We start from the raw sequence: 17,729 nt of genomic DNA on the forward strand, positions 1-17,729 counted from the left end.
TTACTGAAATAAATAAATAAATTAGAAATATTCTAATTTTTCAAGTTTCACCTGTACATGACCTGTATCGAGACTAAAACCGGAAGCAGCAAGTTGCAGAAGTGGAGCTACCACCAGGGTGATTTCCCCCAGAGTCTCTGCACATGGTCGGAGGTTGCCCTGGATGCGAATCTGCTGCACAGTTCTACATAATTTAGACTATACATTTCTGTTTATACCCATCACCTCAAATCGTTAACCAAAACAATGAAAACGCATAGGCCTCAAATAAATATTTTAATGCATTCATGCAAATCAGCGCTAAATAAAGGGACTATGTACCCCCCCCCCCCATGTCTATAGAGCTTCTCAGTCATCCAGCTCAGGGTTGTCCCAAAGGTGCTCTTTCAAGAGGCAACTGGACTTTCTTGTTTTCTTTGAAGACGTTTCGCTTCTCAGCCAAGGAGCTTCTTCAGCTCTGACTTTTGATCCTTCCATTCCCCACCATTCAGTCACAACTGAATGGTGAAAAAGCACCTTTGAGGTATGTACCACAATGTCCAACGTAACATTTCAAGGCAGGGAATCGGTGGCTTTCTTAATGTTGGATTCCACTTCCCATGAGTCTGAGCACGCCCAGTCAGGAATCATGGAATGGTAGTCCAAATGAGTTTGCAAGGCCAGAGGCACCTCACATTTCGCCCCTGGAGTTAAGAGCACTGCAGGAAAAGGCAAGGCAGCCTCCGCAAGTTCCACATCCGCACTCGACCGCCTCCCGGTGCTTCTCCCGCTGCTTCACTCCCGGGCTGTGAACTTCTGACCACGCGGAATAGGAAGCAAAAGCCGGAGCTTTTGCGCCGCCTCCGCAGTTCCGCCTCCAGCCTCGTTCGGGAAGCTGACGGGTGCCGCCGCACAGGCTCCTACGGGAGCTGGAGCAGTCGCGGCCTGACGATATTGGGGGGCGAAGAATGGCGTACGAGCCGGGAGAATCGCTGCTTACCCCTTCAGGAGGCGCCTGAGCAGAGGAAGCGCAGACGGCATGTTACCCCTTGGCGAATGGCTACTGTTCCTCTTCCTGTGGAGGCTGCTGCTTTCCGCGGTTGGCGAAGGTAGTTGGTTAGGGGTTGGGAGGTGCTTTCCAAGGCGTGTAAAAATAGCGGTGGCGGGAGCGGTCCTGGGAGACGGAATCTGGAGATTCTTGGGCCTTTTAATCAGATAGATTGTGTGTGTTTTTTTTAAAATCCCCAAAAAGGAATGGGCTGAATTTTTCAGCATCTCAATAAGATTGCTACCTCTTTCCAACAGTCTCTTATGAGTTCATGTCTAATCTTAGGTCGTTTTCCTCAGAAATAAGACAAACAAACAAATACATAAATAAATAAATGATAGCCTATACAATCAAAGGTCGATAGTCAGAGACTTTACAGCTGTAGGGTAGAGGAAGGCTTGTCTTAAAGGCAAAGGTCGGCTGCTTGGATTGAAAAATGGCGAATTTATGAGGAGGAGAGAGTACTTTTGATAAGCTTTGAAAAGTTGGGCCTGCTGCTTGGAAATAGAGATACGGCTCTATAAAGTTCTGAATCTACCTATTTTTAAAAATGGGTAGCGATCTAGAGCTGCAGCACCAGCCTACTTAGTTATATTGTTATTTAAGCACATTTATGGGACAATGGGATGAGAACTAAGTTGACCTGTAGGATTGCTATGAATGCTAGCAATACAGATATTTGCGCCTTTTAAATGGTTATGTAGACACTTTCAAAATAAATGAGTGATTTCAGTAAGACTACAAAAGCTGATGAATGGATTACCGTTAGTTGGTAAATAAAAAAAATGAGGTGTTGGATATAGAGCTGGTTGTAACATGTACCATACTTCTATGAATTATAATTACTTGTCTTGATGCATCATGTTTTAGGGAATGTAGTTGTCAAAATAATCTGCATTGATATTTTGGGAAGAGCTTTTTCTATTTTTGTTCGCAAAATTGTGAGACCTGGGGGGGCTTCTCCCCCCCCCCCCGCACGATGTAGCTGTCAAAATGTTCTATAACCTTTTAATCCCTTTTCCTTGTAAAACTTTTAAAATCGATATTTTGGGAAGAGCTTCCCTCCCTCAGCTCTATGCTGTAAGTAAGTAAGTAAGTAAACTTTTATTTATAAACCGCGCCCTTTCCTAAACAGGACTCGGGGCGGTGTACAGACATATTAAAAACCATATAGATACAAAATATAAATGTGCATAAATATATAAACATATAAACGGAGGAGGTAGAATGTGCTGTACCAAATTTAAATTAAAATACAAATATAATTAAAATTTCCCTTAAAAATTACACAGTAAGATGTTTGCCAGGAGGTTAAAGATGGGACTATACATCAGTCAAGCCAGCTAATTGGAACAGGTGGGTCTTAAGCTTCTGTCGGAAGGAGCGGAGGTCGTTAGTAGTTCTAATATCGGGGGGGGGGGGGGGGAGGTCATTCCAGAGGGTTGGGCCCATCACAGAGAAGGCTCTACTCCTAGGTGCCACCCGCTGGCACTGCTTGGCGGATGGCACCTGGAGGAGTCCCTCCCTGTGAGAGCGGATTGGTCGTGAGGATGTGTGAGGTAATATGCGATCCCGCAGGTAACTAGGTCCCATGCCATGGAGCGCTTTGAAGATAGTGACCAACACCTTGAAACGCACCCGAAAAACCACAGGCAGCCAGTGCAGCTCGCGCAGGAGTGGTGTTATATGGGAGTATCTTGTCCCTCCCATGATGGCCCGCGCGGCCGCATTCTGAACTAGCTGTAGTCTTCGGGTGCATCTCAGCCGAAGGCTAAATTTCCCAAAATGAAAAACAAACAAAATAAATAAATAAAAAATCTACTCAAAAAGCAATTAAAAATCATGCAAGCAGTAAAAATCACCACGAGCATTATCTAACATGCACAACCTATGTAAATAAAGATGTTTAATATTTTTCAATCTGTGTACTTCAGAACCCTAAAGTTTCATGAGCATTTGGTGAAGGTCTGTATTAAGAAAGGAGAAGCTTAACTTGAAGGCTGCCAATTTGTGATTACTGGAACTTTACCTCTTTTTCACTGCTTCCAAATACTTTTTTCTTTTTCAACCTTGAGTTTTAAAATACTGTATTAGTTCTCACAGCAAGATATTTCTAATAACTTTATATTTTACAAAGTATTTGTACGCTGTTAACTTTCCATGGCAACAACTATTTATTTCTAACCATGCCATTCTGATAGTTGGAGAATTTCCTTGGACTTGGATACCATCCTTCTTTTGGATCTATCCTTCTATCTATACCTCCCAACGCCCTCTCTCTTTTCACTCTATCTACAGAATTCAAGTTGGAAAAGGTATCTGAAGTTACCATTGTGGCAGTTCTAACACTAATTGGGATTCAATTAAATGCACTGATTTTAACCTTGGCACCCATGGTAGCTTCCTCCTATCCCTCCCCAATGCATGCACCTTGAGAGGGACTTCTCTAGGCTTCCACTTCATGAGAGATTGAGGGAATAATGGATACTTTAACCTTGAAGTAAGGAGAGTCTCCACCTTGCTTGTGTTTTGCAAAACAGTAGAAATTACTCTGATAGGCTTTAAATAAGTTCACATTTGTAATTGTTGGGAATATTAAGTTTTATGTAAATTGCTTTGAATCACCAGAAATAGGTTGGTGTAAAAATATGGCACACTGACAATAAGATTAATTATTACCCTCCAGCATACAGTATTATAACAGCATCAGTAATGGTCAACTCACCTCACCATTGAAGTGTTTTGGAGTATGGTGAATTGTGGATATTATATTTTTATTCCTTTTAGCATCTCTTTGTTTCTTTGCCTTTTTAGGATTTCCTCTCTCCCTACCAGCACCCCAGAATTTGACAATTAAATCATATAATTTTCAGAATGTATTGAGCTGGTCTCCAGTTAAGGGAATCAATGGCCCGGTGTTCTACAATGTTCAGCGTTGCTTGTAAGTAAACAGTTGTCAAATATCAAATATGAATTACTATTCTTTATCATATGCTGTCATTCAGATTACACCACTAAGGAATTCTACTGTCTTTGTATTATATTGCAGACCTTCTGACCGAACATGGGAAAAAGTGAACTGCAGAGATATCACAAAACCGGAATGTGATTTTGAGTCTATCAAGAATTCTCTTAGAATTATTTTGCGTGTTAGAGCTGAAGAAGGAAACTTAAAATCTGAATGGACTGAAACAGATTCCTTTGTTGCTCAAAAAGATAGTATGTTTTATTTGTACCTTGTTATTTATTGATGAATTAAGTCTCTGATTAAATATGTTTCTTTGAATCATTTCATATGTGAAAGCGAAAATTGTGGGCAATAGAACAAAAGATTGGGCCTATACGATAATACCAGGTCTTGATTTTGTCTCAGAGACTGAATAATTTATAATGGCATCACTAAGATCCAGAGGCATTTTATGAAATTGACTCTTTCATAAAAACTTGTCAATAAGCTTTTTTTTAAAAAAAAGGAATGAGACTTATTTATCATAACAACATACAGCTATTCATAAAGGTATGCTAGAAGCAGAATTGTACATTTCATTTCATAGAGACATATTGCTCGCAATTATCTCTATTCTATATCTCTTACTCATGTTGGTTCAGACAGGTTCACTGACGTACCTTTTTCACCACCACCCCCAATATTCATGTGTTTTATTGGTACATTATCCTCTGTGCAAGAAAATTTTAGACGATGTCATATAACCATTGCATGGTGGAATGATAAGATTGTCAGAAGAAAGTATGATGGAATGTTATATGAATAATTAGCCTATCTTAAATATTCTATACAATTAAAGGCATATGGATTTTTCCCATTATTGCTGTTGCTTCTCTTGTCATCATATCTTCTATAATATTATTTAGGTTTTGGTTGATTCATTTGTGAGATTTATATCCCCCTTTTCCTTCAGAAACTCGGGGTATCCTGTGCAGCATTCACCTCTCTACTTTTCACTTCCACAACAATAACCCTATGGGATGATTTATTCTGAGTCACCCAGCGAGCTTTTATGGTGAAAAATAAACTTAAAATCTATAACCAGTACTATTAGAAAATACCAAATTCTTTATACAAGATATGATCCAGTGTTGGATAGATGTTAATGCAGACTAGAGCAGAAAATGTTAAACTCAATTCACAGGTGTCTCCCATTTATGTTGCCTTCAGCTTCTAGATCAGTGTTTCTCAAACTTGGCGACTTTAAGTCCTGTGGACTTCAACTCCCAGAATCCCCCAGCCAGCATAGCTGGCTGGGGAATTCTGGGAGTTGAAGTCCACAGGACTTAAAGTCGCCAAGTTTGAGAAACACTGTTCTAGATGAATGGTGGGGTTTATTCTATGTATTAAATGACAGTGGCAGAAAATGCTGAAAGTAAGCGTTTCTTTTTGAATGCAAATACTCTCAAATACAAGTTTCTTATGCATATTTGATTAAAATAATGGTGACATGATATTTGGTTAAAATAATGGTGTTTATTCATTTTAGCCATTATAGGACCTCCGAGAAAAATAAATGTAACCTCAGAAGCTAACACAATTCTTATAAGTTTCTTGCCTCCTTTTGAGAAAAGGAGTAATTTCTCTTCATTTGACTATACAATCTATTGGGAGAATTCAGAAAATAAAGCAGTAAGTACTTGTCTTTCCTTGATAAGCTGATGAGAATTGTTAGGAAATATCTTACTTATGTTTATATCATTACCCATACTGTTGCAGGTCAAAGCAATTTATAATAACATTCTTAATAATTCATTTAGTAATAAAAACAAATACATTAGATTAGGGTTCCCCAACCCCCCGGGCTAAGGACTACTAGGAACCAGGCCTCACAGCTGGAGATGAGTGAATTATGAATTAATTTTATCAGTTTAATTTGTGTGTGTGTGTGTGTTGCATTTGTGCTGATAAATAAATAAAGGGAGACTAGTATAGATCTATTTCAAGCTATTTAGCTCTTAGGTAGGAGATGATAGATAGATGATAGATAGATAGATAGATAGATAGATAGATAGATAGATGATAGATAGATAGATAGATAGATAGATAGATAGATAGATGATAGATAGATAGATGATAGATAGATAGATGATAGATAGATGATAGATAGATAGATAGATAGATAGATAGATAGATAGATAGATAGATAGATGATAGATAGATAAATATTTGTTATTTTTAATGTTTAACTGGTTGACTTTTATAGTTTTAAATTGATTTTATATATATTTTAATTTTTTATTAATGCCTACTACTGGTAGCAATGGTTGAAAGATAGTTGTCTATATAAATGCTTTAGATAAATTTAATAAATAAAGGTGATGATGATAAGAATTAGGAGGAGGCAGAGGCTGGGAGGTTTTGCTTATTCAGTTTCTGTGGCTGCTTATAACAAGATTTTTTTAAACTTGAAATTATTTAGAGATCAGCTTTCATTCCTTGACAGAGGCTCACAAACATCCAAAATTTGTCCAGAGGAAAATCTACCTCAAATTCAATACAGCCATGTTGCTTTTAAAATATAAAAAGTTTGTCCCTGACACCGTTTTAGAACTTCTTTTCTTACTTCTCTGGACTATTAACCAAATCCAACCCTTCTTACTTTTCTGAGGTTGGATGTGATTGACAAGATACCTGCTGTGACATTTTATAGAAAGCCATAACCAGTGTGGCATGAAAAGTTGAGAAAATAGAAGATATATTACAAAGGGCATAGATGGGATAGGCAGTCCTTTGAGCACTTTTGATTTTGGGAATAACATACATATTATAAATCCTTAGGTTATTTATGATCAACTATTTACTAAACAATGATCACTGCTTAGTATATAGTTGATCATAAATAGCCTAAGGATTTATAATATGTTTGTTATCCCCAAAATCAAAACATATCTTCTATTTTCTCTCCCTTCCTTTATCCTAATTGCTTAGAATTTAAAAGTAGTTATTTCAGATATTCTGGAATATACGTTTTTGGCAATTACAAAACTTTTTGGAGATAGTTCTACAAAAATAATTGATTTGGGGGTGGGTAATCTTTTCAATCTGGGAGGTCCATAATATATTTTTGTTCTGCCTGAGGGCTTCAGGAGGCATTATACCTTTATTAGGAATATTAAAGCCAAAATTTTCAGATCTATCTTTTAAATGGACAAAGGAGTACCTTAAATCTTGCAAACAGTGCTCCTTAAATTCACCCCTCCCCCATTCCAATTTAAAATATTGGCTATAATTCCTCTACACATAATAAAAATGTTGGCTGTATCTACTGAGAGTTACCTGAAGGCCAAGAGTGGGATTCTGGGGGGATCCATGAGAGCTGCCTATCCCTAGATTCAACCCAAAGTATTGCAGATAAATACCTACAATGAACCTACCATGAACTAAAACAGCTGTATTTCTGAAATTAATATGAAAGGGCTGTAATTTGAATAACAGGAACTATATAATGTTTTAATTGTTGTTATTATTATACAGCAAATCACGAATACTGTACACAAATTTAAGGATCTAAAAGAAAGAACCACATATTGCTTTAGGATACAAGCAAGACTGCATGGACGCGAAGGAGAAAAAAGTGATATTTATTGTGCAAAGACTACAATCACAGGTATGTATTGCTATTTAATTAATGTATAATTATGTAGATGCAGAATTAAAGGAATAGATTGCACCCACTGGTTATTTTTTGTTTAAATCATCTCTCCTGCCATGGAAACATGACAGATACCAAATTCTCCTCAGCAACCAGATCTTGGAAATACAAACCAGTCTAATATGATAATAAGTAAGAGATTTATTATACTTGGCCTGCCATTCAAAAACAGTGGCCAGGATCACTATGGGTAGGAGTAACATAACCTGGCCTTTAAGACAAGATCAGGAGTGGAAGTGAGGATTGGCCTCAAATATCCAGTCTTCCTTATTGAGTACATGTGTCCCATATCTCATCGCATCTTCTCTGCCTCCTTGTTGAGGTTTCTTTGCATCTCAGCCTTTAAATAATATCAGAGATCCTTCTCTGTATCAGCCCTATTCCTAGGGAATAGCATCTCTGTAGAGGTTAGTCCTTATTTCTGCTATTCCATAAAGTGATCACGATCTGGTTCTTCTGCAGGATGGGTGAATATTATGTCGCTCCTGAAGAGGAAGTACCTGATTTTTCTTATATCAACAGGAGTATGGCTGTGTATTGGCTATGATTATGATTTTACTGTTATAGCATTTGTGGTTTGATTATCCAGATTTAAATTGTGCTTGAAAGTAGTACTGTAACGAAGAGTGTAAGCCGCTCAAGGTCTTTTTTTACTGAAACATATAAACCTTAATACAAATTAACTGAAGATGCTACTTGAGGTTATAGCAGTAATGAACAATTCATTATAACTTTCTAAATGAAATGCACTTTAATTTGAGTGGAAAACTGATCTTGGTATCTCAGATGGTCCATATATAGTACTGTTTTATCTTGCCCTTTAGTTTTTTTCCTTATTCTCTTCAGTTTCTTGGGGTTTAAATTTTTGTTCTTGAATTCTGTAGAAATCAAGTTCAATTTTTTGCCATGAAACATTAGATTAAGATGAAAAGTAATGATCTCTTAAAACACAATGTACTGCATTTTGACAGTATTCCGCTATAATGTTCATGTTTGCAGATTATTTCACTGGGATTGCTCCTAAACCTAACTAAAAAAGGAAAAGTAATGTGGCATGTTTCACTGTATGAGAAGGAATTACTTCTATTTCTCAAATCTATCTGTCTCTGTCTCTCCCTCCCTCCTTCCCAGCACTAATATAGTACGTAATTATCTAACCTCCAACCAATTTCTGACAACAGTACCTATAACTCAACACTGTTCAGGAACCCACATTCGATTTGTACTACCTTTTTCTGTCCCGTGTCCTGTATATTTTTCTCCAGCTATATTGACAATTCACTTCCTGCACAGAAACTTCTTCATTAGTAGACAGATATTATAGTACCATTTTTCTGAACTTTCATTGCAGTGTATTACTATATTGTAATCCAACAAATTGATAACTTGCTTCATTTGTTTCTGCCATTTTGTAGCAAATGTGTCTTTCAATGAGTTAATAATTTATCAATGTCCCTTTCTCTTTCAGAGGGAACAAGAATGCTCTACTGCATATTGATATTTGTATCTGTGTTTTTAATACTAGCTTTGGTATTTTCGCTTTTAATGATTATTCGGAAGTATCTGAATATAATTAAGTCCTTTTGGCAACCTCCTCTAACAATACCATCACACTATGCCGAGGTATGTATTTCTGCTGACTTGCAATAATATCTGATTGTAGTAAACTGTACCTGGAATTCACTTACATTTCCATCCTTTATTCCGTAGTAAACTCAGACAGCAGGAATTGAGACATGTTAATGTATGATGGTGGGTCTTCTGAGTTAACATTGCAGCTTCTTTTAGCCCGAACCATGCAGTCTTTGCACCCTGACCCCTACACATTAGATTTGCTGTGATTGTGATCTGAAGGTAACAGTGCAGGTTGAAAACAAAGGAAGTACATACACCATTAACATTATCATTAAATCTTATTTTTCAATCATGGATTAAACAGAAATTGTGATTGGTTATAAATATGTCAGTGAGGCCAGATCATTTAGGGAGAATCTACACTCCAAAGGCAGGGGTTGCTTTGTCAAAATTGCTGTGCTTAACTTTGTTTCATGTAAATGTTGTATCAGGTTTTGTCCATTTGAAACAAACAATTTAATGAGGATGCTGGTACTTCTGCATATAACTGTTAATTCTAGACTTTCTTTGACTCGTTCTTGATTTTTTGTGAAAACATTGTTACATGGAAACAATATTGCTTAATATTGAGTCAGCTAGTATTTCTCAGTAAATGGGAATTAATGAAATGTAAAGTATACTAATTACAATCTGGATTTACTCCTGAAATTTTTTTCCTGGTATATTATTTATTTATTTTGCAAGTCCTTCTATTCCTCAATTGTCATTATAGTGCTGTAGAGTGTATTTAGTTAAAAGTTTATTTTATTTATGCAGCTCAGTCCTATATTTCATTTATAGACAAACGTAAGATAACTGAGAATCTAAAAATTAGATTCCAGCAGTGTATAAGGACAGTGTATAAGTATGACTATGAATCAGCATACCAAGAACATTAAAAAAAAAAAAGAATTTATTATATAATCTAGGAATTGTAAGTAAATATTAATATAAAAATAGTGCAAACTATATTAAAGTAGAACAGACATATGAGTTAATAAAAGTGAATGTATTTATTTAAATATCATTTTTAAAAACATACAAAGCAATTCCAAAACAAAGATTAAGGTTGCATAGATTAGGTTTGCAAACAAACAAACAAAAAGGCCTGTTTGGATCTTAGATCCAGCACTCAGAATGAGTAGAACTGATTTTTTTATTAGCATTAGGATTAAGGGCAAAGGGTTAAGTATAACAGAAGCTTGAGATCTCCATGCACCCCTTAAAACATAACATTAAGGCCTAGTTAGTTGGGGGATTGCCTGCTCTCACAATGTTTGTCCAGCTGATTAGATCTTGCACGGAAGGTGCACTCTCGGTTCCTTCAATTAGACAATGCCTTGTCTCAGAATCCTGGAAATGCGCCATCTCTGTAAGCTTTCCAACAAGATCCACCACCACCACCTTAAGATATAGATGGCTTCTATTCAGCTGTTGTTTAGAAAAGCCAGGAAGGGTAATGTTCTTCACCCAAGCATTTTGCGAGAGAGTGTGAAATCCCTCACCATTGCGCTTGCCATTCTTTTTTCTCTTGATTGTTGTGGCAGCAGAATTGTTAAGAATCAGGCAACATACAAATTTAATGGATTATTATTTTAAAAAACTCCATCCCAAATCTTTTGCAAGGCATAAGATTCTCATTTCTCTTTTATATCCTTGTCTAGACTACCAAATGTGAAAAGAGGGTCCTTGACTGCATCTTACTTTTGAAACTTTCTTCTTTCATTTGCTCTTTGATCTTCAAGATAACTTCTTTTTTTCAACAGCAGAGGGAGCTATAATATGAAATGAAGTCCTTGACTCACAACCACAATTGAGCCCAAAATGTCCATTGCTAAGCAAGACAGTTTGCCCCATTTTACAACCTTTCTTGTCACATTTGTTAAGTGAATCACTGCAGCTATTAATAACATGGTTGTTAAATGAATCCGGCTTCCCCAGTGACTCTGTTAGAAGATTAACTGGGAGGCCAGTTTGTCAGGTCACAAAAGCTGATCAGATGATTCCAGGACATTGCAACTATTATAAGGTTGCCAAGTGTCCAGATTTTGGTCATGTGACCATGGGAATGCTGCAATGGTCGTAAGTGTAAAAAATAGACATGAATCATTTTTCGGTGCCATTGTTTAGTGCCACTAAACAAATGATTGTAAGTCAAGGACTACCTGTATTTGACTTTTCTCCCCCTTCCATTCAGTTGTGTTCATTCTCAGAGACTGCCTGCCTAGACACTTCCTGCAGTTTTCTCAGTGAGGGTTTTTTTAGAAGTGGTTTGTAATCTCCATCTTCCTAGAGTTGAAAGTGACTGGCCCATGGTCAAACAGTTGGTTTTGTGCCTAAGCTGGGACTAGAACTCAGTCTCTACATCAAATTGGCTCCTCTGCCCATTAAAAAATAATGAACTTTTTTTAAATGGTAAAGCTACAGTACGGTATTAAAGGAAGTCTTTGATTCTCCCAATGGAAAAAAAATCTTGCACAGCTATTTTAATTTGGGGATTTTATTCTTGTCAAAATATTTCAAATCATAAGACTAGAAAAGACATAAAACTGAGTCTGATCATTTCCTGAATGTCATCCTTGACATGACATACAAAGCCACTTAGTATAGAGCTTTTGCACCTAGAGACGTTTCAGATCCCTGTTGTACATCAATGTTTAATATGCTTACAGCCTTCTGCTATATTCCATCATGGTTAAAATTAGAGATTAATAACAATCTGAATCACCAGGAGCATAAAACATTTTTCTTCACTCCATAGTAGTGCCTGATTATGTGCCCTCATCTTTCTTTTCTTTTGCAAATAAGACCTCATTTCTGTGAGCAAAAATATTAGTTTGAAGTTTGGCACATCTGAGAAATGATAACATTTGTTTAAAAATCCACTTTATTGCAACTGAACTTTCTAAATATAAAATTGGTCACATAATCATGACCCCATTTCAGTTATAAATCTGTATGAACATTTATATGAAAAGAATGAAACCCCTTAATTCAATAGAATTTTCATCAAATAAAATGTTATGAATTGTTTTTCTGTTTACTATTTTGCATTTCAATATTATCATAGCAAATATGAATATAATTTTATTGATTTCTAACTGTGCTAATGTTTTTTTCAGGACCTTAATGACTCCCAAATGATTACAATTGAAGAATTTCAGAACTCTGCAGTAGAAGACCCTTGGGACATTATTTCAGTTACCTCCAAAGCAGATGATGATACGATTCTGACAAGTTTTGCCAGTGAACATAGTTGATAGATAATATGATGAAAAATATTTTAACATCATTGACACCTTATTCATTACCATCAAATTATTTTATCTGCTTGTTCAAGATCACCCAAATTCTAAGGAAGTATCCATCTGCATAGCATTGTGAATTAAAAAACTGATTTTCATAGCATATGCTTAGTCATTTGGAAGAAAGTCCTAATATTCTAATAGGTTTTGTCATGTTTAGAATTTTACTGTGAAATGTTAGAACACAAATCCTATTGCCTCCTACATATATATATTTCTAATGATTAGTTTTGTCCTATCCAGAACAATGATAGTTTACACCAGCATTACCTCATTAAATTTTTTGGCAGTAGACTAAGATGAGAAAAGTTGATTTGACATGAAATTAGGTGGTGAAATCATTTGAAATTTCAATGCTGTTAAATATATCAGAGATACATAACACTTTTGACCTGGTTTTAATTTACAAGCTTGATGTTTACATTATTAAACTTCTTAATTTGGAGCAATCTTAAGAATGTAAAATTGAATACTGTCAACTGCAGCTGGTGAATGGAATAATGTGTTTCGAATAAGTTTGTGCTCTTCTTGAACAGGATGGAATCAGAAGAACTTCCTTGCATGATGGACTGAATGTCCTACTAGTCTGGTGGATCAGCTGCAGCCTGTTTATTAATTGGGATCTTGCTTCCAACATTAATGGGACAGCAACAACTTAAATTATTGTAATTTTCTGTGACTTGGGCTGTGTGACTATTTTACTTCCTATCAACTTTAACAGACCAGACTATGATCCATTTGTATTTTTTGTTTTAAAAAAATTCAATTGATCTGGCTACTAGGAGCATTTGAAGATTTTCAGGGGTGTGTTATTCCATGCTCTTCCTGCTGTTAAGTTTATTTAAACAGCACTGTATATAGAATCCTAGACAATTGCATAAGCATTGAGATTACTCAGAATTGCAGCAGGGTAAGTTCCTACATTTCTCTTTTCCAGAATCACTACAGATTGTCCCTTCCTTGGATTTCCTTCATCATGGCATGATTTGAAGTGCTCAACCTTGTACGGCACTCATTTAATTACCAATTTAAATAATTTCATAGTTTTCATGATACTCGCATATGATTTCAGAGGAAATGTTGAGTTCTTAAGACATTTTATACTGTTTTTGCACTGAATTTGTGATGTATATATATATTTGTATTGTATATAAAATCATTTTCTATCAGAAAAGCAACTTACTTTGTATAAACCCTAGGAAATACTGGGAAGAAGGAATTGATTACAGCTAGTTCTCGACTTATGACCACAATTGAGCCCAAATTTTTTGTTGTTAAGTGAAACATTTGTTAAGCAAATTTTTCCATATTTTACAACTTTTTATGCCAAAGTTGTTAAGTGCATCACTGCAGTTGTTAGTAACACAGTTAAGTGAATATGGCTTCCCCATTGACTTTGCTTGTCAGGAGGTCACAAAGTAATCACATGACCCTGGCACACCACAGCCACCCTGGCACACTGACAACCATACCAGTCAGTTAAGCATCCGATTTTTGATCACACAACTATGTGGATACTGCACTGCATAAGTCACTTTTTTCAGTGCCATTGTAACTTTGAACAGTCATTAAGTGAACTGTTGTAAGTCAAGGATTACCTGAATATGTTATTTGATTGTAGTGAGAATTCAATTTTAATTAGGCATCCAGCCTAAGATTGATGGTACTTTATGATGTTTAAAGATTAAAATTGCTTAAAATTCTTGATAACATTGGAAAGAATTTGTCCTTGTTTTCCTCCTGGTAATGTATGTACATAATGTGTATATCTTTATTGGAAGAACCATAAAATCAAATGCAGAACCTTTATTAAAACCATGGCTGATTAATCGGCATTAGAGGTTTCTCACTTTATCTTTTAAGCCCTAAGACTGAATGTTCCAAATGTATCTGGTGTCCAGTCTCCTAAAACTAGGGAGCTCTGTATTAAGCCAAAACTGAACTCTTAAAATGCTTGTGTTAAGCATCACATAAAATGTAGTACTAATGTTGAGCTCAGCCAATGATTGGCAATTACCTTTTACCTCATTGGTGGAAAATGGTAATATGCAAGAAAGCAGTTAAGTTAAAAAAAATTATGTGCCAAAATATGAGTAAATAAAAGTTTCTTTTTGAATGTAACAGACTTATGGCTGGAATTAAGAGTAGTATGCTGTACAATTTTTGAAAATATTTATATTTAGCACTTAGACTTATATACTACTTCATAGTGCTTTACAGCCCACTCTAAGTGGTTTACAGCAGGGGTGTCAAACTCGCGGTTCAGATGAGTCACGCGCTGGTCACGTCCACCCCTGGTTTAGCAAAGGAGTAAAAAATTGTGAAGCGCCACATGACATGTTGTCGTGAGTTTGACACCCCTGGTTTACAGGGTCAGCATATTGCCCCCAGCAATCTGGGTCCTCATTTTACCCACCTTGGAAGAAAGGAAGGCTGAGTCAACCTTGAGCCAGTGAAAATCAAACTGTTGGCAGTCAGTAGAATTAGCCTGCAATGCTGCATTCTAATCACTGCGCTATTGTGGCTCTCATTTAATGGCTTAGAGGCTAGTTCTACTCATTACTTGTTCAATGCATGCTAGAAGGAATTTTTTACCAAAGTCTGGGCAATACCTCAGATGATATAGTATTTTTGACTTCGTATCATAGTATTTGCAATGCCATGATGTGCCCACCAAATGTAACACTTAAAAAACCCCAGACACAGTTTTTCATAAAACCTTTAGCTCTTCGTGATATATATTGCTACAGCTGTGCAGGTGTTTGAAATAGATGATTTACAAAGTATTAGCTCAAAAGCACCCTTCTATTAAGTCCCAATGCAACAAATCTGCTTTATTCTGGATTATCTGTGCACAGACAACACTGCTAGCAGCGATTTGACTATGCATGTGGACACAGCCAGTTATAGCTTTTAAGCAGTTGCACAAGCCATGCAAAGGATGTAGCTGCTTTATTGCTTCAGGGTGAGGTACTTTGTGCCTTCTCATTTTGTACACCTCTTTTGAGTGCACTGTCATAACATTACCATCATCCCTCTTCTTCTTTCACTTCCTTTTCTGAAGTCCACAGCTAGGTTTTTTTTTCCTTTCAAAATTATGAGGCAGAGTGTCTGACAAGCACCAAGGAGAAAATCCATGAGCAGCGTATTGGAGACCCTATTTCTACTGCAATTATATTGCACCTTTTGATAATACACAGGTAAGATAAAGAAGCACTGCTGTGGGATCATCTCATAAAATCACATTAATATATAAAACACAGCATTTTTATACTGCTGATTATTTGACTTTAATGTAATTACAATGAACAAAATAGTTTAATCTTTGAAATATGGTCTGCTCCAAGAAAAAGAAAAAAACCAGGACAACTCGGCATATCAAGTTTGCTTCATAGTCTGTCCTTTGACAGGGCTAAGAAGGTCTTTAAGAAATAACTACCTGGGCAGATTTATTTTCTAGTTAGGGAAAAGTCAAAGGCATGCAAGGTAGGAAAGTTGGAATATCTGCTTCAGACCTTCTATAGTCAGACTGTAGAGCAATTTTGAGTATTCATAATTTAACAACTTTTAAATTATACTGCATACCATAATTTTCAGTGTATAGTTAGTCTAGATCAGTGTTTCTCAAACTTGGCGACTTTAAGTCCTGTGGACTTCAACTCCCAGAATTCCCCAGCCAGCTATGCTGGCTGGGGGATTCTGGGAGTTGAAGTCCACAGGACTTAAAGTTGCCAAGTTTGAGAAACACTGGTCTAGATTAATATGTCACCACTTTGCATACATGTTCATTTATATAAATTAAATATCTAAATTTTATTGGAAAACATTTGAGATGATATTCCCATACATTGTAATAAAAATATATACTCTCTCTCCACTGATCCTTTTGGTATCTAGAAGATCACATCTAAAGATACAGAAATTATCCTAATAAAGTAAATAATAAAATAGGAGTTCCTGAATTGTTTTTAACATAAAACTTCCCTTACTCTGCATATTGCATTAGCATATAAAATACACAACAATTCTGCATTAAAATAATTGAAATCTCTATGTATAAATAATATATGAACAGAATCTTAAGTGATATAAAACATCCTTAACAAAATGCCTAAATATTGTAAAACTTCATATCGATTTTTGATATGTCAAATCTATCAGCACTTTTAGGGACCATCCCATTTTAAGGCATGCTGTGCTAAAAAATTAAGCTCTTAGTGCATTTGCAGTAGCATAGGCTATTCACAAATGTGTGAAATTAGTGTTTTATGAAGCAACATTTTGGAATATGGTGTTTGTTTACATAATCATTTTTTAAAAATTGACGCTTAAGGAGGTGTAGTCATGCATTACCATATAATGATGGAATCTTGCAGATTCTATTAATGATAAATTTCAGTCTCTCACTTTTCCATCACTAAATCTTTGCCTCTTGGCTGATGCCATCTGAAAAGGTACTAGGCTTATTTGTGCTTAAGAGCAGTAGGTGTTCTTGAAAAATCTATACATTTATAATATTCCCTATGTATCATCAAAACCAAACAATGCCAGTTGCAATAAAGGGTTAGGGTCATTGATTACAGATAACTGTAATATATACATATGAACAAATTTGTTCTACTAAAAGTTTGGAACAAAATCCTAAAATCAGTTCACTTAAAAAAAAACCAATATGTTCAATGAGTTTGGCAAAATAAAAACAAAATGTAAATTATATTATTTACATAAAAAGTTGCTATGCAGGATGAAGAAAAATGGATTCTTACGCCCACAATTCTTCTGTTCTTCCAAATTTGTAGATTAGAGTACTACAAAAAAGAGAAAATTAGTTCTGTAAGTCAAACATTGTGTCCTTCAGTAAAAAGGCACAGTAAAAACTAGCATATATTTCAATTAATTGGTTCATCACTAGTTTAAAAAGCAAAAGCATATGACAATAAACTTGTCATAAGCAAAAGCATATGACAATAATGGATTTAATTCCAATATAATCCAGTATCCAGTGCTTTGGCGATATGATCTTTTCAAGCAACACTTTTTAAAAGGGGAAAATTAAAGTAGCACACCAACAAAGCCTTATTAACTGAATTAGTTAAATTATATTTATTTTCCTTCTAATGC

At 35.8% G+C, this 17,729-nt stretch overlaps 2 protein-coding genes across 8 annotated transcripts in view; one reads left to right on the forward strand and one right to left on the reverse strand.

Annotated features, from left to right (window-relative positions):
• Window positions 1–318: 318 nt before the first annotated feature.
• IFNGR2 (interferon gamma receptor 2) lies at window positions 319–14,629 on the forward strand. The gene is made up of 7 exons (XM_081951804.1): window positions 319–1,088; window positions 3,842–3,968; window positions 4,077–4,246; window positions 5,524–5,666; window positions 7,512–7,644; window positions 9,158–9,312; window positions 12,426–14,629. Exons 1-7 carry the CDS (start codon window positions 1,019–1,021, stop codon window positions 12,561–12,563), a joined length of 936 nt encoding a protein of 311 aa, XP_081807930.1. The 5' UTR covers window positions 319–1,018; the 3' UTR covers window positions 12,564–14,629.
• Window positions 14,630–15,519: 890 nt separating this feature from the next.
• Window positions 15,520–17,729, reverse strand: part of TMEM50B (transmembrane protein 50B) — a 28,664-nt gene continuing 26,454 nt past the window's right edge. For 6 of the 7 annotated variants that reach the window (XM_081951809.1, XM_081951805.1, XM_081951811.1 and 3 more), the window contains one exon: window positions 16,397–17,416. In XM_081951809.1, the coding sequence (XP_081807935.1) occupies window positions 17,371–17,416 (46 nt within the window). In that variant the 3' untranslated portion in view covers window positions 16,397–17,370. Of the gene's footprint in view, window positions 15,720–16,396; window positions 17,417–17,729 lie in introns of those variants that run through there. The other variant, XM_081951806.1, reaches the window with a different exon arrangement.

This window comes from Natrix helvetica (assembly GCF_964273705.1).
Source record: "Natrix helvetica genome assembly, chromosome: 4".
In the NCBI taxonomy this organism is placed as follows: Eukaryota; Metazoa; Chordata; class Lepidosauria; order Squamata; family Natricidae; genus Natrix; species Natrix helvetica.

Excerpts from the sequence above, each read along its gene's own strand:
- IFNGR2 (XM_081951804.1), top strand. The coding sequence starts at position 1,019 with ATGTTACCCCTTGGCGAATGGCTACTGTTCCTCTTCCTGTGGAGGCTG. Across the intron at positions 1,089-3,841 it reads GCTTTCCGCGGTTGGCGAAG|GATTTCCTCTCTCCCTACCA; the intron begins GTAGTTGGTTAG and ends TTGCCTTTTTAG. Across the intron at positions 5,667-7,511 it reads AGAATTCAGAAAATAAAGCA|CAAATCACGAATACTGTACA; the intron begins GTAAGTACTTGT and ends ATTATTATACAG.